This window comes from Diceros bicornis, chromosome 27 (genome assembly GCF_020826845.1).
Source record: "Diceros bicornis minor isolate mBicDic1 chromosome 27, mDicBic1.mat.cur, whole genome shotgun sequence".
In the NCBI taxonomy this organism is placed as follows: Eukaryota; Metazoa; Chordata; class Mammalia; order Perissodactyla; family Rhinocerotidae; genus Diceros; species Diceros bicornis.
The window spans coordinates 16,954,356-16,976,673 of NC_080766.1; the positions used below are offsets into that span (position 1 = coordinate 16,954,356).

The 22,318-nt window shown below is 35.9% G+C and overlaps 1 protein-coding gene across 2 annotated transcripts in view; it reads right to left on the bottom strand.

Moving 5' to 3' along the window:
* SAMSN1 (SAM domain, SH3 domain and nuclear localization signals 1) overlaps positions 1–22,318 on the bottom strand; it is a 135,263-nt gene that overhangs the window by 39,250 nt on the left and 73,695 nt on the right. Inside the window, exon 1 of one of the 2 annotated variants that reach the window (XM_058570704.1) lies at positions 9,809–9,979. The exons of the other annotated variant lie outside the window; for it this stretch is intronic. Coding sequence (XP_058426687.1) covers positions 9,809–9,865 — 57 coding nt within the window. The 5' untranslated portion in view covers positions 9,866–9,979. Of the gene's footprint in view, positions 1–9,808; positions 9,980–22,318 lie in introns of those variants that run through there. 2 annotated transcript variants of the gene reach the window in all.

Genomic DNA, 22,318 nt, shown 5'->3' on the forward strand with positions numbered 1-22,318 from the left:
ACATTCATAGTATCTATTGATTCGAAGTCATGGTTAATAAAGGAGTGAAAATTAAGCTGGGAAAATAGAATCAATTTAATAAACTTTCCCATCAAATTCTCTGGAACAAAAACTCCCCGTAACCTCCATTAGTCTTAAATGGCCTCCGCTTTCCCTTGGCCTCTGGGTACATAATAACCTTTCTAAAGGTCTCCCCAAGGGATATTTTAGCCATGCAGTGATCTCCTTGAACACAAGTAATGACAAACAATAAGCTAATTCTCAAAAAGCTTTTTTTTTAAGTCATTTTTACTACTTTTAAATGAGTGTTTTTGATGCATGGTTTTGGTCCCCCTGATTAATGGTCACTGCTAGCCCAGCTTCTGGAGTTGTAATGTTTCCGTGAGCTTCCCTCCAGCAGAGCTCGACCATTAATCCACTGGCATATGTCAGCTCAGCAGAGCAAGGTCACTCTTTTGCTTCAAGGGGAACCTTTTTAGAAATAATAAAACTGACAGAAAGTTCTTTTTTGCATGCTTTATGCCACCTGAGGTTGAGTGCTGCAGTTAATATCATAAAGCTTATAAACATTCCCATCTCAGGCAGCACCCGCTGCCACTACGCTTAGGAATTTCACCGTTTTTTTCGTAGTAAGAACAGACATGTTTATGTGGGGTAAATATACGGTATGTAATCCCAAAGAGGGAAAGAATAGGTGGAGAAAAATAATAGTAAGTTCACGCTATGATATTTGGAAGAGATGTTTGGATTCAATAACTTCCTCGTTGTCAGTTCCATTTATTTTCCTTTCAGCTAATTTGGATTTGGCTATATGAATATTTCAATCTATTGAGGGTTAATACTGGTGTTGAAATGTAATAGTAATGGTAGAAATGAACTCAGTTTATGATAATTCCTAAGCCTACAATATAATGTCTGATAATTATAGAACATTTATCTTTGAAGGAATTTTATATTTAAAATTACAAACATTTGTTTCATTGGTAATGGCTGCCTTAAAATTGATAAATAATTAAAGTGAGATATGCATAATCTTAAAGTAATATGCAATTTATAGATGGCCCAATTTAGAAAAGATGATGGCTGTGTAATAACTAACAATATAAGGAATACATACCCATAAACATTACAAAATTTATATATTGAATTATTTATTTGTTACTTTATTAAAAAAAATCAAAGTTGCATAGCTATAACCATGTGAAATATTCAGAAAAAATTTAAAAATATCCAGACTAATGTCATATCACTATGTGTTGTAAAATAGAATTTGATACAAGGTAAATCTGCTTTGAATCTTATTCTAGGAATTTAAATTATTAAATTATTAGAAAAATATAGAAAAGGAACTTTATTATTTAGTTATCTTTATTTTACGTATGTAGAGAAAAGGTGGGGCCAGTTGGCAATTCAGACCAGTCCTTCTAGGAAGCCAATCCCTTGGCCACGTCTCCTTGTTCAATGTCAGGCCTTCCCCTTGACAGGTACAGGAACTTTATTTTTCAAGCTCGCAGAATTAAGAAACCTCAGAGGGGACTGACTCATAAACTAAACTGATAAGATACCAAAAATGGCAATACCAAGTATTGATTAGGTATGAGAAATTTAACTGCCAAGAAGAATGCATATTCTTGTTGACTGATCAAAGAATTGTCTCTCCTGGAAGAAACACTACATGGGACACAAAATCGTTGGAAGTTTGTTTGATTAGGATAGTAGAATCACAGTACAGTGAATTAGGTGGTATTAACGGCTAGAGACATGAAGTTATAATAGCCTGAAGTACATATTTCACCCAAGTGAGCAAGTCTGCTGAGCCAAATGGAATATTTACTTCTGTTGATCTGGCTTGCTCTGCAGACACAATGGCAAATTTCTACTCTCCCACTCCATTCTAGGCTCCCTTTGCAAATGCTTTTTTTCCTTCAGACAGATTACATTACAATTTTCGATTATTGTTTTGTTTCATTACATTCTGATTCTAAGAACGGTTACTTTGTTTTATGTGGGTGCTGCCCAGATCTTTATCAGTGACCCATTTGCAAACTGTGACTTGAAGTAGATTACTTCTTTATGTGACTAATATCATCCATTAGTCATTTCACACTTATTGTACACATATTGAGAAATCACAACTTTGTTCCATATTACAAATGTTGGTGGTGGTAGCCAAAGTGTAATAGAAAGCTCATGGAGTCTGAAAGTCAGGCAGAGTTCAATCCCCCTTTGTCCCAAACAAAAATGCAGGGATACAAATATGAATAAGATACATCCCCTGTTCTTGCTGGTGACTCTAGTTGGGAGGGCATATTGGAATAAACTATGGTAAAAGAAACATAGAGGTGTGGAACAAGTACTATGAAAATAGAAAGGAGGGAGAGATTATTAATCAAACATGTATTATGTGCTAGGAAATTTACATATGGTAATTAAATTAATTCTCACATCAATCCTATGTGACGTGCTTTAACACACCTCCTTAAGATAAGCACACTGAAACTCAAAAGAGGCTTAATAAAATGTTCAGTATTCCCTGGTTAGGAAAAATCAAAATAGGACCTCAAACCCACATCTGTAAGACTTTAGTTTATGTTCCCTACTGCTCTGTCAGAATGCCCTCTCATACACTGCCTTGCGCTAACTGGTGGAGGCTTTCTTGGGGGAGTGAGAGTCCAGTGAAGTATTACAAGATAGATATGCGTTTATGAGTTGGAAAAAATGGGCAAAGGCATTCTAAGCTAAGAGCAGCACAGACAGGAAAGCATGTAGGTGGCCAGAGCCACTCAAAGATGAGATCTGATATACAAAGAGAGACACCAGGAGTGCTCGTGTACAGAGGGACAACCAAGTGTAGAGGCAGCAAGTGGTGGCCATCTGCAAGCCAAGGAGGGAAGCCTGGAATAGATCCTTCCCTTATGGCCCTCAGAGGGTAACCAACCCTGCTGGCACCCTGATCTTGGACTTCCAACCTCCAGAACTATGAGAAAATAAATTTCTGTTCTTTAAGCCACCCAGACTGTGGTATTTTGTTATGGAAGCCCTAGAAAACTAATACAGACTAGGTGAAAAATTCCAAAGCTCTTCATATGAAGGGGGAGAGGGGACATAGCCAGCTATGTTGACAAATGGCTCTATCTATAGAAGAATCACTTCATTTGCCACCAGAGACAGTTTAAAACCCTCTTCTATTCTTATTAATCAAGTCTTAATGGAGGACATTTTTGTTCTCTGCTAAGAAGCTAATTATGAATGTCTTGTTTCTAAAAGTTCACCTAAATCCTTAACACTAGAAAGCAAGAGAAATGGATCAGTTTGGTAATGCTAAATTTGGAAACTTAGATATGTAGAGTATGGACTTAATTCCATTATAAAAAAACACAATCTGCAGGGATAATGAAGCCATTTATCTCCAAAGCAAGGCAAGGAAAGATTAAAAACATAAGTGAATCATTACATTGATTTTTAACAAATACAGGGCATTGGTAGTCAAGGTAGTGACTTCACACACTTCCTATAGGATATAATATCCAAATTTTCAGAGGGAAGTCCATACTTCCGTCATTTCTCTCAGCCATTTGTCTCCTGAACTTTCTATACATTGTCTGGGCACTGTGGTTTTTTCAAGTATAGCCAATCTATTTGGCCCCAAAGCTTTTGCTACTTGCTTGCAATGAAACTTGATTATAGATACATATTCTGTAAAATGGGAAGGCTAAAACGAATTTGTTTGGAGAAAAATTTTCAAGGCTAAAATTGTTTAACTCTTTTAAACAATTAAACTGGTGAAATGAGCAAATTATTAGTTCACCTCTTCTGATTTGAGGTGCCCTAGAAATGAAAATTAAATCCAATAGAAAAATGTATTTTGAAGAAAGAGGCAGAAACTTTTGGGAAGTGGAACATCAGTTTGGGGTTGAATTTCTGGTGGCTGTGAGCAGAAGAATGAGGACATTTCTCCTTGGAATGTGGGCACGAGCTGGAAGCAAGAACAGTGCAGGGCAGTGGCAGCCTTTCTGTTTAACATCTTTCAAGTGCATGTGGTAAGTTTCCTATACATATCCAAATGTATACAATATGTATGAATAGATCCCAACTTCAATATCATGTCAACATCCACCCTGCCGCTTCCCTTGTCTGAACCACCATCATCTCTTGCCTAGTTTCTGTAATAGCCTCCTAATGGGTCTCATCTCCCTGTTCCTCCCTCACTCCCTTCAGTGTATTTGAAAACACAAAAGACAGAATAAACCCACTAACATGTAAGCCAGATCCTTCTCTTCTCTTCTCAAAATCTTTCAATATTAGCCAAATCCTTAGAATAATCTAGAAGGCCCTCTGTGATCCAGCTCTTTGTGACTTCTCTTCCTCTTGCGTGCTCTGCTCCACTGTTGCTCAAACACACCGGGGACACTCCCACCTCAGGGCCCCTGGACTTGTTCTTTCCTCTGCCTGGAAGGCGATTACCTCAGCCAATCTCTTGGCCAGCACCTTAGTTTCCCTCAGGTCTTCTCAAACGTCCATTTTCACCAAGTCTTCCCTGGTCCCTTGTATTTCATATCCCTTCCTTCCCTTCTTAGCACTTATCATTACCCAGCACACTATATATTTAACATATTTATCTTGTTTATTGTCTGTCATCCCCAGTAAATGTAAATCCTATGAAAGCAGGCATCTTTGTTTTATTCACCACTGTATTCCCAGCATATGGTCTATATTGTCCATAGTAAGCACTTAATAGATATTTGTTGTTTTGAAGAATGAATGAAGGAATGGATGAATGGATTAATGAATTAACTTCTAAGTCTTTTGAAAAGATTAGTAGGAAAAGTTTCAAGATTGGGAAACTTTAAAAATTCTTGATGCTCAGGCACATTCTATATTAGGTAAATCAGAATATTTGAAGATGGAACCCAATCATAAGTATTTCTTAAAGCTCTTCAGTGATTCAAATACGCAACCTAGGTTGAGAACCATCAATATGAACATCATTTCCAAATTTGAAGTGCTCAGAATTCCTGGGTCTTTTGTTACAATGTATATTCTGATTTAATAGGCCTGAGGTAGGTCAGAGAATCTGCATTTCAAACAAACTTTTGGAATACCAATGCTGCTAGTCTGTAGGACCACACTGAGTAGCAGGTACTTAGATCCATGTTCAACTCAACCTTGGTGGCCCTGTAATACGCTTTACTGTGATCTATACTCCGTTTTCTCCTGACTTGTCTTATTTGGTTTTGGGTTTGCATTATAATTTACTTTAAATATTTCTTGGGAAATAAACATGACATAAATACTAACTAAATACATAAGTGAAGAGAGCCTTTTGAGAGATTTTTTCAGTGCTGAGGGGGGTAATAACCAAAAGTGAAAATAAATATTTATTTATGCACCATTTTTTTAAGGGAGAAAAATGAGTTTAAAATATTACCTACATTGTACATCATGTATCTTATTTGAGATAACTTTGTTGGAAAAGCCAAAACATTCAACTGAATTCATCTAAATTAGTCTGACAATTGTACCCCAGATGAAGAAGCAAAAAGAAGCAGAGGGGAAACCCACAGGTCTAGAAGAAGAAAAGCTGTCCCGTAGAATCACAAACCAATTTTTTTTTTTTTTTTTTACCAACTATGATACCTTGAGCAAAATATTTCACCTCTATGGGACCATTTTCTTTCCTGTAAATTGGGGGGAAAAATAATGCCAAAAGCCCCCTGTGCAAGTGTCTGGCCTAAAGTAAGCACAAGTACAAATAAGCTCTTCTTCTCTTTTCTTATACCTGGTTAAATAAGAGTTAAAATATATCTTATCAGTCTTGATAGGAAAAGCAATGAAGAAAGCTCTTTAATGCCACAACTATGTGTCATCCCTGTCTAGGAGCATAAATTTGCACAGTGGGCAGTGCGGTGAAAACAGCTCATAATCAACTCATCACCTCTCATCATTGCTAGGATCAAATGCAAATGGGAAAGAATGCCACTTCAGTCATTGCTAGTGCGAATTAGCATCTGTGACACTAATGGTGTCTCATTTAGTATGCACTTTAGATATAAAAAAATGGTAAAAAAAAAAAAAAAAAAAGCTATTTCCAGAATTGCCATTATTCCGATGTTTCCCTTTAAAATAGCAGTGGTATTAGAATCTCCTTTACTCAAAGAAAAACCTCAGTTAAAATTTATTAACACAGGTCAGTAATCCCAGACAAATAAAGGCCAAGTTGTTCTAACTACAGTTGCAGAGTTTCATTTGTGGGGTCTATTCCTTTTCTATTTTTGAAGTTTCTAACATATTCCCTGACCTGGAACAAAGGTCTACTGTTATATAACAATAGGCTTCTCTAGGGATCCTTGCACAACATTTGCTATATTGGAGTTCTTCTTAAAATAAAACTTAAAAATGAATTACAGTTGTATTTACACACATACATACAAACTTTCTTATGCACACACTAACAGACTTGCTACCAAGAATAATGAAAGTACACAGCACCAGTGAGTATTCATATATGAACTAGGCTGCATATAATAGACTCAAGAAACTTCACTCACTTCACAAATATTTATTAACAGGCTACTACACTGAAGGCGTTATGCCAGGTGCAGGAGGGAGTATGTGGTTATACTTATCTTAATATTAGGTCATGGTTTTTTTGACAATTTAGACACTAGAATATTAAGAAAGTTGTTGTTACTGTTGTTTCATTGTAAGTGTTGAAGCTTGGGTGGACACCTGAGGGATTTTGTAGGTGGAATTCTTGCATTTAATCAGACAGTAATGGAGGACCTCTAAATTCCTTTCCAACTTTCAGAGGTTCTTAAAGATATGTCCTCCATGGTTTCCTTAAAATTTAGCTAATAATTAAGACAGAAATAGAAATATCTACAGTCTCTATGCTTATAGTGGCAGCATAATAATTAAGAACAGAAGCACTGGAAATTGACATATGTATTTCACATCACACAGTTTTAACAGTTTTAAGTTTCATCTAACTATGTGTCTTTGCAAGTTAAAAACCTTCTCTATGCCTTCTCATCTATGAGGCTAAATAACAGTGATTCTCTCACAGAGTTGTTACAAATATTAAATAAATTAGTTTACAAGAAGCTCTGAACACAGCAACTGGTATGTAATAAACTCACTATAAATATAGAAAACTAAAATAAAACATTTTAGTTGGAAAAACAGTCAGAGAAAATCACATTCTATAATTTAAGCATTTATAGAGTGTAATGAGATCATATCTTATCAAATCTGAATCCTGGATATGCTTAAAATTTTTAAAAATCACTATCAGTAGTGGGCACTAGTGATGAGAAAGTAAAAACAAAACTCAAGAAGGGAAGTACAGTCCCTTGCATGGATGTTAAGCAAGGCTATTTATGATTAACTAATCTAAATGTAGAATACTTAACCATAATTCATCAAATTTCTTTCTTAATTTGGAATTTACGTATAGACGATAGAGAGTTCTGAGACACAAATTAAACTTGCTGGAATTTATTAACATTCCATTATACATAGTGGGTTTCTTTCATAATAATTCTCCAAGGCTTTTCCAGTTTCCCTTATGGAATATCTCTGGTCTCTCCCTTTCAACCTACACTGTGAATGTCTAATAATAAATTTGAATACTATTGGTCCTATTTATGAGCTATTTGAAGGAAAGAGCCAGGCACTAAGTTCTCTTCCAGTAGATGAAAGATTTGCACTCCTCATTCTACTAGCCATTTATTTGTAGGGATCATCACGACATCCATCTCTGCCATCTCTTATGGATTCGGCTTTTTTTCCATAAAATACACAAAATTACTCAGTAAAATAAATGTGAATTAAAAAGGAGTTGTTTCTAATACATAATTATAATACAGTCATGCACTGAATAATGACATTTTGGTCAGTGACAGACCACATATATGAGGGTGGTCCCACAAGATTAGTACCACATAGCCTAGGTATGTAGTAGGCTATACCATCTAGGTTTGTGTAGGTACACTCTGTGATGTTCGCACAATGATGCAATAGACAAGCGATACACTTTTCAGAACGTATATCCATCATTAAGCAATGCATGACTGTAACTGGAAAAAAATCACCTCCATATTAAAAGGAAAAGATTTAGTTGATCTGGAATGTGTGAAAAACACACTTGTACACATACACTCATATATCTTTTTAAATTCATATAGAATGAAACCATCCATCTACAGAAAATGGGAATTCATTCACAACAAAAGTTAATATGTTTCCAATGTGACTGTTTTCTGTGATATATTTTGTTCCCAGATGTATATTTTATCAAATATATCTTTACTTTTATGAATAAAGAAGTCAATAAGATGATCAGTACTCTACCTGTATTACAATACTTCCTGCAATTAAGGCAAATGATGATGATAGACTAAAGTACCACTTTGAAAATAGTTTAATGATATAAATATGATAATGCAGTCCATATGAGATAGTCTAACTTGAGATTTTAAATAGTTGGAGAGAACCAGTACTTCAGATTAACTTTTGTGATCTTCCTAAAACTTACTATTGTCAACTCAATATTGGTTGCATTTAATCAAGTAAATTTTATATGAAATTAATCTTAAATAGAAAATGTTACCTTGAATCTTTATTATATTAGGGAAAAAGCCAGAAATCACGATGTGTTACCCTAGCTGTATTTTTAACTCATGATGCTCGTCTATCCTTTATCAGATCTTTGTATCAGAAAGAATTAATGTTGAAAATCATGTATTCATAGTTTCCAAAGATTGGAAATAATTTGTTTTAAGTTTCCTTCAGAGAGGTAGCATGGTAACTTGCAGAGAGTTTTAAAAAATTGACTGTTGTTCAATAACACATCAATTCAAAAGTTCACAATAAATTCCCAACTTCTTTCCCTCAGAACGGGTACCAAGCAAATAAAGATCAATAAGAGATAATAAATCAGTCCTTTAAAAAGACACCTGAACCAGCTATTGTCTATTCACAAACAGATTAAAAATGCTATTTACCCAAGAAACTCAAGAAATGTACAAGTATTGGAGAAATTTTCTGACAATGGTATTTCATAAATACTTTCTTTTATATATTAATGAAACTAGTAACTAATTTAGAGTTCTACAATGAATCTAAAGTTTGTCATCTCATGCCCTGCTTTTTTTTTTTTAAGTGGCAATTATCTTCAAGACAAAGAACAGAATAACATTCTAAATAAAATCTATAAATTTATGAGGTTTTGATGCTTCCCAAAACACAACCCAATCCTCTCCCTAATAATGGTGTTAGTTCAAGAGAGAATAGGAAAAATAATCTCTACAACAAGCTATCATATTTTAATATGAAAAAAATCAAATATTTAACCAAAACATCTCCATTTTACAACCTTCTCATAATTAAATGTATTACGAAGAGCTGAGCACTTAAGAGATAAAATGCATTTGGTAGATTATTAAAAAGACATTGACAACTTTATAGTCATTAAAAATGTGCAAGAAGATTTCATAATATCAACCTTTCAAACAGAGACCACCAAATTGATTTCCATGAAGTTGATGATCTTACCTTAAAGTTCAGTTACAGATGTAAATGATCAAATATGCACTATAAGATGGAATTACAAAGACAATAATTGTCAAGTATTACTTAACATCTAACTTTGCAATTCAATTTTTTCCATATTTTCCATGAAGCATTCAACCCTATGGTTGAATTGATTTATGACTGGCAGATAAGAACAATGTGTGTGTGTGTGTATGTATACGTGCATTCTATTAAATGTTTTGGTTTTGTTTGACTACATATGAAATTGCCTTACCTTTGGTTTTTGATGTTTCTCCTTCTCTGAAACATTTGATGGTTTTCTCTTCAGCATTTTGAATTCAGATTACTCCAAGTGAGTGCACTTTCTGTTGTTCCTGAAACAACTGAAGACAGCAGTGTGCCGTCTATGATGTACAACAGCAGATAAGTTTGAGCACAGTGAGCTGCCACTTCCTCCTTTGGTCAGGATATGACTTCACATCAACATGGGTAGTTTTGTTTTTTGTTTTTTTTTACAGTAATTCTTTGGTAACTCTTTAACGCTCTGTCCCTGCTATATTCTATGAGGTACATTCCTAAATCTCACACTTCAACATGCCTGCAGTTATCATAAGAGCCATAAGGATTTCAGAATAAAACTCATTTCTTTTAGTTTATATAAAAATAAAAATCTATAACACATTTTATGGGTAGAGGGAAGAAAACATCTGAGCCAATAAATGAAATAAAACTTGAGATGTGGGCTTTTTAGTATTCAAAAAATGAATACTCAGGGTAGTCAATTTTATATTTCTAAGTGAAATTAGAAGATGAAATAAACTAAACTTTATACAATACTAATCCTATTTAAAGCATGTATCCATATACTTAAAAAAAGAGTACATATGAAATTCATATAAATATAAATGGGAATACAACTCCAGAAGTAAATGATTATGCGTATTGTTACTTTTTTTTTAACACATTACTATGTTGTAAAGCCCTGATTAATATGGAAATCAATTAAACAGAACCCTCAATTAACCAAATGTCTTTCTGCTACAAACTACAATGCCATATACTGATAACTGCTATTCCAGTGATGATCCAGTGGATCAATCGTACCTTCAAATGAAGCATCCAGAGTCTCTATTTAATAGGCCTAGAATAGAGCTAATATGGCTTAGAAAGACTTTCCTCATCAAACTAAAGGGTTTAACACTTTTATTGTAATGTCAAAACCAAGATACCAGAAAGTAAAAGCAAGAAGTTCAAGCTTTCTTATTAATTAGGGATTTACCAAAGGGAGACTTCTGGGATGTCTAAAACTTTGGTTCTGTTAACACAGGCTTGTTAAGGAAATCAACCTAGATTTCTGTTTATAAAACCTCTGGTTGAAAAGCAGTGGTGCCACATTCTTAATGAGCAGCACCTCTTGGTCACGAATCACGTGACTCTATTTCTCAGTCTTCCCTCATACCTCTAAGCTCCTCCCCCTGAGGCCTTGTTCCAGTGTTCAAATTTCACTAATTCATTTAACAAATATTGAGTGTCTATTGTGTGCTATTTGACAATAATCAAGTCTCTTGACTAGCTAAAAAAAATTGTTTATATTCCATAATAGAATTGAAGGAAAACACTTGTCAAGATTATGGTTAATATGCTTCTTCTACTAGACATTAAAAGCAGAATTATATTTTCAAGAATTACCAGGGTGGTATTTTTAAAATAGTAACACAGAAGATAACACTGAAAAACCTGAGGACTCTGAGGTTGGGTAATTCCCTAGAAGTACGCTTTCTTTCAAACTTTCTGTTTGGGCTTAGGTAAAGGCAGTGGCCTAAGTCAATTTTTGTTTCATCTCTTCAGAAATTGAAAGTCATGAAAAAATATATTTTTTAACTGAAACATCTGCATCCTCTGTGCCCCCCATTTCTTCATTTGTGAGTAGAAATTTAATTCAATTGTGGAGTTCAATCAATAACGTGGGAGTGATAATACTTGCACTTACTACATGACAGGGTTTTGGTGAGAATAAAAGGAAATACCAATAAAGAATATACTTACTATCTGATTTATCATTTAAGTAATGTTTTATGTCAAGGAATGTTTGTAGATCTTAAAGAAGCATGAGATTTCAAATAGTTATGTTTGGGATGGTGTTTGCTATAGATTATATTTCTATAATGATAATTAAAGAATAGAGAACACTCACATTCACAGTGACTATAGCTGGACTAGATGCAGTTTTAAAAAATGTTCCACTCAAGCAATTGTATAAAATTTCAATTTATGATCTCTAGGCATTTTACCATCATTAACACTATAAGAAATATTAAAAATGTAAATAAAACTGGAATCTTTTCCTTCAGAATTATAGATGGGAGAAGCAATTTTTGAAACTTCTCTTCTACTCAAGAAAATGTTTTCTGGACATGAAAAGACAGATGTGACATTTGAGGTCCTATTACAATCTACATTCAACTCCTTGATTCTCAAAAAATCTAAAGAGACAAGGTAGCAGATGTTTTTATCAATTATCTACCATTTTATGGAATTCTGGGGCCACCGAGATATTTAATGAGTGATCCAGCAAATTCAGAAGTCAGAGTAGACAGAACAGGAATGGGGTCAGTATTGAGCACACCTAACACTCTATCATGATTAAACCACTAAGCCACATGTTGCTTAAGACATGTTCTGAAACAGGGAAATTGCAAAAGAGCTAAGTCTCAGTGCTTTGTTTTCACACATTACCTTAAACATCTTATAACCTAGACAGGGTGAAACAAGGTTGGGACTTTGTGGCATATATATTGGTCACTATTTCTGCGTCATAGAGGGTGAGTCAAAATTTCAAAGAAATTGCAATCAAATGACAGCTATTGTGGTGTATTTTATGAGAAGGTAAAGTGAGCCATAAAAGAGTTGTTTCAGCAGTCTAACAAATATTTATTGGTGGATTGCTAAAACATGAATTTTCAAATTCAAATCATAGGTGTCAGAAAAGTATAGCTACGAGAAAATGCTGTCTGCTGTCTTTGATTCTGACATCTTCATTGCCCGATGGTCTCTATCTATATCTATTTGCTTCCTGCCATCAAGTTGAAGAATAAAATTAGATTGTAGTTTGTGGATTAATCCTAGCCTATACTGTATTTTAAGATACGTTTTTTCAATGGATGGAGGGTTTTTAAACCAAATCTTTAAAAATGAGACTAGGATCCCCACACTGCCTTAATATTTACACCTTCTCCAACATGTGGACTTAGTCACAGGAAATCTTATGCTTCTGTGTATTGGGGCAAACATGACCAAGAGCTATTTTAGTAACTATAACCTAAAATACTCCTGACTGTGCCTCACATGCATTGTTGGAAGAGGACAACAGAGAGACACCTTCCAAGAACTTGAAAAATAAGGAAGTAAGATTGTTATCATGGAATACAACTCTGAAATTAACATTTAATGTAAGATAGATTAATTCTTATAGAAAAGGATTGGATTGTACTCTGTTCAGACCTACAGAATTTAGTCACTTATGATAAAGAAAAGGAGTCAATCATAAAAGCAGCTTAACCTTGATAGTTCTTCCCGTCTTTCTGGCCCCTCAGAGCAGGCTTCTCTCTACAAAATGGGGAGGGGAAATTTACAGAAAGAAGCTCAGTGGGGGTGTTGTGTTCTTGCTTGTTTGTGGCTTGCTGGAAGTGGAGATCCTATACTATTATACAGATCCTAATCCCACTCAGGATATCTTGAAGCAAATACACACCGGGATCTGATGAAGTTCTGCGCAGTTCTTGACTCAACAATTCAGATGGTAGTTTCAAAGCCGTATAGCCATATACAACATATCAGGCATTGTACCCTACTCTAGTTATCTAGCTGATTCTTACCATATGATGGATAAAACACCTCCTTCTTTAGACTTGGGGTTTACAGAAAAATGGTGGGATGGATATTCCCCCAGGCCTACGGTTGGGGGGACGGGGGAAGACTGTGGGGAGATGATGGCTTCCCTGTCAATCTCTCACATATCCTAGCTCTCTGGAATCACTTACCCATTCTCTGCTTCTGGAGTTCTTATTTACTAATCCTTTTCTGTTAGGGACCTACTCCCTTCCCCAAGCTCTTGAAATCCCTTCTAATGTATTACTAATTGAAAGCCTTAACAGTTTCTTTTCTGCTTTGCCCAGTAACCTGCTTTAGGGAGTGATGAGCTCAAGTTTTGAGGAGAAGATTGAGAGAAGAGAAAATTCTGATCCTACTAAGGAGGGGTGTAGAGAAGACAGGAGCTATTGAGGTTTTTTTTTTTTTTTTTCCCATCAAGGCCTGAAATTAAGTATATCTACCACAAGGATTAATTTTCTTCCAAGAACCTATATCAAGTCTACATAAGAAATTAATATTTCACCTATTAATTTCCTCTTGTGATATAGTGCCTTGCCAGAGCTTCATTGTAGAGCTCTCATACATTCACTAACAGTGATGGGGTGATGCCCAAACCACTTAAGAAGGTGTGAGTGAATCTTAATTCATTTTGCCTCACATAGAAAAAGGGAAGTAACACAGGTAAATATTGGTAGTATCCATTCAAGCTGCTAGGTTCAAGAAAGAGAGCGCTTCAGTGAACTTTGAGATCTTAATTCTCTTGACAAGATAATCCATCATGTGGAGATGGATGTATCAAGCAATTTTAGCTGAATTTCAGTAAACAACAATTTTTTCTAACTACGTTGTTTTGATTTTAAACTCAATGAGTAACCTTCTGATGATGATTTGGCTCCTTACATAGGTCTGTCTCCAGGAGGAGAATGCATTGTTCACATGGACATCAAGTCCCTAAAACTCTGCAATTGCTATTTCTCACTATAAATTAATAAATCACCACGGTAGTTAATGAGAGTGTGTCCCAAAAAAAGGCTCAAAATATTGGGCTCCTGAGAGAGGAGGGCTGCTGGTCAGGCCCTAAATATACTTGGGAAGTCTCTTGGGAGAGAGTCTGGCCCTTGCAACATTATTTCTTATTTAAAATTTCTAAAGAGATAATGTAGCACATTATCTCGTTATCTTAATTGTAGAAGAAATAGAGACTATAGATAAATAAAAAGGACCAATAGTCTAAGATGAATGGTGAACCTAAAGAATCATACAGAAATAAACTCTCTTGAAAGAGACAAAGAACTTCTTAGGTCACATCTCTGCATGGTAAGATGTTTGAAAACAATGTAAGAGAAGACAAAATGAGGAGTACCAGTTCAACAGTGACTAAAAGTATTAGGGAAGCTGAGTTCAAAACAAATGCAAATCACTCAGATTATTTCAATAAATTATAAATATATACTTTCTAAGTGGTTGCCACAATAAGCAATGATAAAATATAATTTCATCCATTTATGATTAAAAGTTACAATATTCATAAAGTTATCTTATTCTCAAAGTTAATAAAAGTAATAATGGCTATCATTTTTGAGTGCTTATTACATGTCTGGCATTGTACTGTGTGCTTCATACATATTTCCCACATAATCCTCACAAAATTTCCAGGAGCTGGTACTAATGTTGTCATCGTCAACTTCCAGGTGAGGTTAGGTAATGTGTCCAGTTTGCACAGCTAGGAAGTGGTAGAGTCAGGATTCAGTCCTAAACCTCAGCTCAGAAACATCATTCTATATCATAGTGATGCCTTGACATACCTAAAGACCTGGCATAAAATGGGAGTGATTTATTTGAGAGTTAGGGTCAGGAATGGTAAGGGCTGAGGAGAGGGTAATGCTGAGCTACTGGTTGGAGAGAGTGTTTCAATCATTATGTGTGTATAAAAACTAGAAACCAGTAAATGTGCAACCAATCTAGAACCATCTTCTTTAATGAAGACTCTGCTCCACAGGGACAAACCTGCTACCACTCCCTCTCCTTTCTCCAACCCAAGCCATGTTGTAGTGACTCTAAGAAGAGTCAAGAGCCCCTCAATGCTATCTTTAATAATCATTTTCTCTAATTTCATGCTTATAAGAATCATGGTATGAGCACAGACTGGACTTGTCCACACTCTATGAAATTCCTTCTATTCCAAGGTTCCCTGCTGATGGCTTTTGATCAAGTATCCCTCTATGAACGGATATTATCTGTGAAGTTACTTCCATAAGCATGTTCTATTTCCTCCTTGATCTGGAGCTATAGTTCGCCAATTTATATTTCTGAGAAGTACTTATTATTCTCTTAACCTTTGACTCTTAATTTTACCAGTGTTTCATTGCCTCAATGTCACATCCAAATTATGGTCATAATCCTGAGATTTCTAGAATACTGTTCCCTTCTCTACTTCTAAATGTCACTTTAAGTTTTGTAAAAATTCACATGCTTACCCTAGAAAATTAAAAACCAGAAGCTCCCTAATCACATCACTTTCCACTCCCAGACTTCCTATTTCAATTCTTTTTCTGATCCCTCCAGTATTAAAACCATCTTTCTCACTGGTTAGATTCATTTTTCTGTATGATAGGCCCATACTGTTTTGATTTATGTATTAGACATTGTCTATTGATTCCTGTTTGTGTCCTTGGGGACTTCCTACTCTTTTTACTCTCCAACTCCCTTATAATTACTTAGTTAAATCATTAGTAATTATTATTTTGTAAATATTGTTCACAAATAAGTCAAACTGTGTTTAGAGCTTTAGGTTTCCTTTGTTGTCCATCTTTGGAGTTCATAATTGCCTTCCTTTTTAATGGTTGGTCCCCCATGTTTTGTTAATATATCCCAAATAAATGCCCCCAAGCAAATCTATCAATTGATCTGTTTTGAATATTTAAGTTCAGACATCATACTTGTAATTTCAAATGCTCAAACATTTCAGATTTATTTTTTCTTTGTTCCAGTGTGTTTTGGTTATTCCCTAAGTATGCAGTGCTGAGGCTGAAATGGAACTTCTCCTCAATCTTCTCCTGGTTTGGATCCTCTCTGACCTAGTCTCACATCGTCTTTATTGTCTAATCTCATTTGCAGAAACACACCTCCCCAATGGAAATGTCCTAGGTCCTTGTAGATCCTTCACATTTGAATGCTATTTTTACTTGAAATAGTATCCTAGCCTTGTTCTTTTCTCACAATTTAGAAGGCCTCTCCATTGTCTCCTGGCTTCTAGAGTTGTTGTTGAGAAGCCTAATGTTGTTGTGATTTCTGGTTTATTGTATATGGACTTCTTCTCTCTCTCTATATATATTTTTCCTTTATTCTTGATATGTCTAAAATGTCATATTATGTGCCTTGATATCGGTTATTTTTTTCATTCCTTGTACTGCTCACTCAATGGCTCTCTCAAACTGAAAACACATAACCTTCAGGTCTGTGTTTCTTGATCAAGTCTTCATCTCTCCTTCTCTGTTCTCTCTTTCTAGAAATCCGATTAGTCTAATGTTAGACATCCTGGATTGCTACTCTCATTCTATTATATTTCTCTGTTTTCCACTCCTTTTTTTTTTTCACTTTTTTTGTTTGGTTTGGTTTTTTTCCTTTCTAGGAAATTCCATTACTTTTTCTACTAATTATTCTAATAAACATTTTATTTTAAGTATAATATTTTATTTTGCAAAAGTTCTTTCTGATTGTTCCCTTTTCATAACATTGTGTTTTTTTAAATATAGCAGTAAAAATTAATGAAATCAATTGACATGCAACAATATAGTGAATCTTGGAAATATAATATTGAGTGAAAAGAATAGTTCCCAAAATAATTACATATAGCATGATGCTCTTTTAAAAAAAAACACATACGGGGCCGGCCTGGTGGCGTAGTGGTTAAGTTTGTGTGCTCCACTTCGGTGGCCCTGGGTTCGCGGGTTCAGATCCCAGGCACCGACAGATGCACTACTTGTCAAGCCATGCTGTGGCGGCGTCCCATATAAAATAGAGGAAGATGGGCACGGATGTTACCCTGGGGCCAATATTCCTCAGCAAAAAGAGGAGGACTGGCAACGGATGTTAGCTCAAGGCTAATCTTCCTCACACACACACAAAAAAAACACATACGCAGTTTAAAAAATAAAAGAGTGAGGAACATAGCATTTAGTATAATGATTTACTTGGGTAGAGGGGATCAGGAGGATAGGATGGGGGGTTGGATGGATACAGGTTATTTTTGAAGTCTTAGCTTTTATTTCAGGGTTGTATTTTAATAATAATATGTTATTAAACCTAACTAAAGTGGGCCTTGAAGAACATTCTGTTCTTAATTCTTGGAAAGGCAGTAAAATGCAATGGGTAAGAGGGCGGACTTTAAGCAGACTACCTGGGTTCAAATCTTGTCTCTGCCGTTTACTGGGATGTCCGTGGCAAGTTACTTAACCTTTCTAAAAAATGGACATGATAGTAGGGCCTACCTCACAAGGATTGCTATGAGGATTAAGACACTATTAAAGTTAGGAGAAAAGTAACTGACATATACTAAACATCAACTAAGAACTAAACACATGCAATATGTTCTTTCCTCTTTTCGAGGTTATTATCATTTTTATAATTTTCCTTTTGTCTCATTTTCTTTGTTTTTTCTGATTTTTTTATTCTGTTTGCTTTGATCTCTTTCAAGTTTGAGGCTTTCTTCAAATGTCCAGTGATCCTTGGCTGTTGATACATCACCAAGAGCATGGTATGAAAATCCTGACTAGAAGCTCTGTGTAAATGGGTGGGCTTATTAGGGGATCAGGCAGCAAGGAAACTTTTTCATCAAAAGACCCCCAAATGGAAATCTCTGGAGTCCTATTCTCTGATCCCATTCAGGTTCTGTAGGTAATAATCCTCCCATGTCCTGGGAGGGCTGTGGAGGAGAGGGAGCAGCTTCAAAGGCTGAGGCTCTCAGGGGGTCGTTGGTGCCCACTGACTCACTTCACCGCAGCATCCTTTTCTGCAGGTTCTAAGACTGCCACTTGCTCCAATCCTCCAATCACCTTCCGTTGTCCCAAACACTAGTTAGCATCTCTTCTGTCCTTTTACCAAATGTCTTTGTCTCTCTGGGTTTGCATCTTTTTGGTAAATGTATGTGGATAATATACTATATGTAAGCAAAGCTTAGTTTTGCCAACTATATTTCCTCACATTTTTACCACCTCTGACTCTCTTCTTTTACTCTGCCCTTTAAAACATTTGCATCTCTTTACCTTATCTTATTTGCTAAGCTGCTAATTTTATGGAACATGTAGCTAATTACATAAAATTGATTCTTATCACCACCACTCCTACCTTACAATTTTTAAGATTGACATAGGGCATGACTACTGGCATGATGCAGTAGAAAGAAGGCAGGACACAGACATGAAGGTTTTCCATGGAAGTCCACTCTCACATTTAAGTAATTGTGCTCTCTCCACTTTTTCAGATTCTTCTCACAAGCACAGAAATACAGTATCCTATGAGTTTGCCTTTTCATTCTTTATAGATAGTATGAAACAATAAAAAGTCATGTTTTTATTAAAAATCTTCAAAGTAATTTTTAAACTAAGAATATAATTCAGCCTCATTAGGCTGAAAGGAAATTCTGTCCATAGTACATTAGTGACCGAACAAATTCAATTAACTTTGCACAAAAGTGTTTTTTTAATTAACTTTTATCTGAACACAGTACGCTTCACGTACTATTAAAATCCCCGTTTTTTTCATACTTCTTTCCTCAGAAGCCAAGAGGAAGGTAGGCTGTGCTGATTAATGGACCATGATTTCCTGTCTTCACCTACCGAAGAAAAATGTAATTAATACAATTTTGCTGAAGAAACATATGAGCTTCCTTTCCTCAGAAAAGCTATTCTTAAACAGGAAGAACAAAATTATTTCTATTTCCTTTCTACCTTCACTCATCAGAAAAATTTATAGCTAATTCAACAGTAACCAGATTATTTTTCAGACCTTCCCATTTGAAACTATGCTAAAGCTGGAAAGCTACAGGAGATAGTAAATGTCTGACCTATTTATTTGAACAATCAAAACCCCTTATTTTATTTTCATCTCCTCGACTTTGACTACAATATAAGATGAAATACTTTACTTGCATATCAATTGACTTATAAAATAAATGGAGTATGATTGCAGTGGATGTTTTTAATGTAAAAATGTTTACCACAGCAAAATCAAATTTAACAATGTCATATATATACACGCAAATCACATACATATGCACATGTGTGTATATGTATGTATATGTGTACATGTATGTGTGGGTGTATATATTGCCCTCCCGGACCCAACACACACACCGTGAGGTTTCCACATAAAGCATGAAGCCACAGTGAGGCACTGCCCCTCAGAAACCCTCCTGCCTTCTAATTTTAAAGCATTTGCATTTGTCATTTCTGGGAAGGGAAAAATCAGGTGATCATTTACAGGATTTTACAAGTACGTCACCCACAACTCAATTCTATTTTCCTCTCTAATAAGAAAACTTTCCATAACTTTTCAGCTATACTTGTGAGAAATGAAACAGAAGTCTAGTTTTTTCGGTCAATAGTATGGTGAACCAAATAGCAATCTATGCCCAGCAGCCCAAGAAAACTAACTGATTAACTGAAAACTAATACCTAGTTGGAGAGTAATCAGATTCCCTATTTTATTTTCAAGGATATGGAATTCTAACCACACGGAGCGGCCCCTACAGCAGTTATACACTCTGGTGACTAGTGCCCTGCTGAGCAAGCCTGGCTTGGGGTCAGCTTTTCCTCACATCACCCATTCACGGAGGCCCTGTGGCGTGGTGAGAACGTGTGGACTTTGGACGACTGACATGGGTTTGAGTTCAGTCAAGCTATATAAACTTGGGCCCAACATTTGACCCTTCCAAATTTCAATTTCCTCATTGGTAAAGGGGAAAATGATATTTCCTCATGAGATTGTTGTTGGGAGTAAGTCAGACAATATGTATAAAATTCCTGACACAGAGAAGGTCTTAACAGATGCCAGTTTCATCCTCTCCTTCAAATACAAAGGTAGAATAGCATGAGATTCCTAGGGATTCAAGCCCCACTCTCATTCTAGGATGTGGTCACAGTGTGACCCAACTTCTTGGTAACATGTGCAACCTCTGATTTCCAAAGCCCGTACGTATGTCGTTGCTAGTTTAACATGATGTTCTCTCACTGTCACATGCTGTAATGGTATTTGAATATACTGTTTATCCCCAGCCACCAACCAGGGGAAATTTCTACAGGGGAACTCAGTTCTGCTTTCACTAGATTTAGCGATAAGCATTTAAATGTGGATCTGCAACTCTACGTAAAACAAACTCCCTACTCCTTCCCATGACCAGGAAGGCCCGAACATCTGTGGCCTTTGCCTATGTAGGCCACTCGCCTCCTTTCTTTCTCTGATCAGGTCATGTTGGTCTTCTGCCTGTGCAAGGACACCGTTCAGTTCTTTTCTGTCTTGGACTTTTGGTCAAGGTCCTTCTTCTGCCTGAAGTGCTCTTCACTTCCCTTTTCACATTGCCAGCTCCTGGTCATCCTTGAAGCGTCAGCCTCCACATCACCTGCACAGAGGGCCTCCCCTAACTAAATACATACGGCTGATTGACAGTTTTGACTGCTTTTGTTCGTTCGTTTGTTCGTTTTCATTACCTAGAAGGCAGAGGCCAGGACTATTGCTAGCACTAGCATAGAGCCTGGTACAGAGAGACGACCAGAAAGTGTTTGTTGAGTGAATGAGCAAACTCAACTCTACAGGTTTGCACACTTTAGGCCATCTCCTTGGATTAACAAGTATCAGGATCAAAATTTCAGAATTCATACCCTTCAAAACCAAAAGGGATTAGGGCAGGCAGAATAAATGTTTAACTAGATATTATCAGAAAAAAATCTTGCAAAAGTTTTGAAACCCTATCAACCACTTTAAAAGAATACTTTCTTCTTTATGGAGAAATCCATAAGATATGTCAACATACCTTCCTAATGATGATAATGATCTATTATTGATTTATATAGCATTCTTTCCCAAGGCTTGAACACCTTTTAACATGAATTATTTTACCCTAACAGCTTTCCTATGAAGTACTTACCCTGATTTTATGCATATAGGAAACTGAGTATTTGAATTTCCTCTTCTACCAACTCAGGTCCTGATTCTAGGACTTCTAATGCTAAGCCTGTGAGCTTTCCTGCAAAGCATTCATTGAAATGAAATATATCCTTACCTATTTAAAGAAATTATATTGGTCCCATCCTTGCTAAAACCCCGGTCCTATAATTCTCTGAATATTAGAGCTTGACTTGAACTTATCAACTTATCTTTGTGGAGATGGTACTTTCGAAAACTAACACTTCTTCTTCAAAAAAGAAAAGACACTTTCTTTATACGATAATAAATACTTAGGGGAAAACTGTGGATTTTTTTTTTCTAGTTTTTGGTACACTTAGTATGTCATATGGTTCATGCAAATCCAACTTCTTTGTTTCAGCCAGCAAAGGTCATGTCCTCTGCTGGCAGTCAGTAGGTGAACAGAATCTACTCAGTATCACCTTGAGAAGGTACCAGTTTGGAAACTGTAGAAGCCTGCAGCTGATCTTTAAGCCGTCATACCTCTGGCCACCGGCTTGGAAAAACTTAACACACTTTAAGGCCTTTTCTATGACTGACTGTCTTGCACTGGTGATGGGCACTTGGCAGAATCCCTCCATTAGGCAGACAGTGAGAAGACGGAATGGTACTGAATGCCTCACAGGCATAAGCTATGGCTTCTGGGCTCCTCTCATCATTTTTGTCATATTCCAAGCTATGGAGGAGGGGCCCTATCTTATATTTATATTATATAAATATTATAGAAATATTT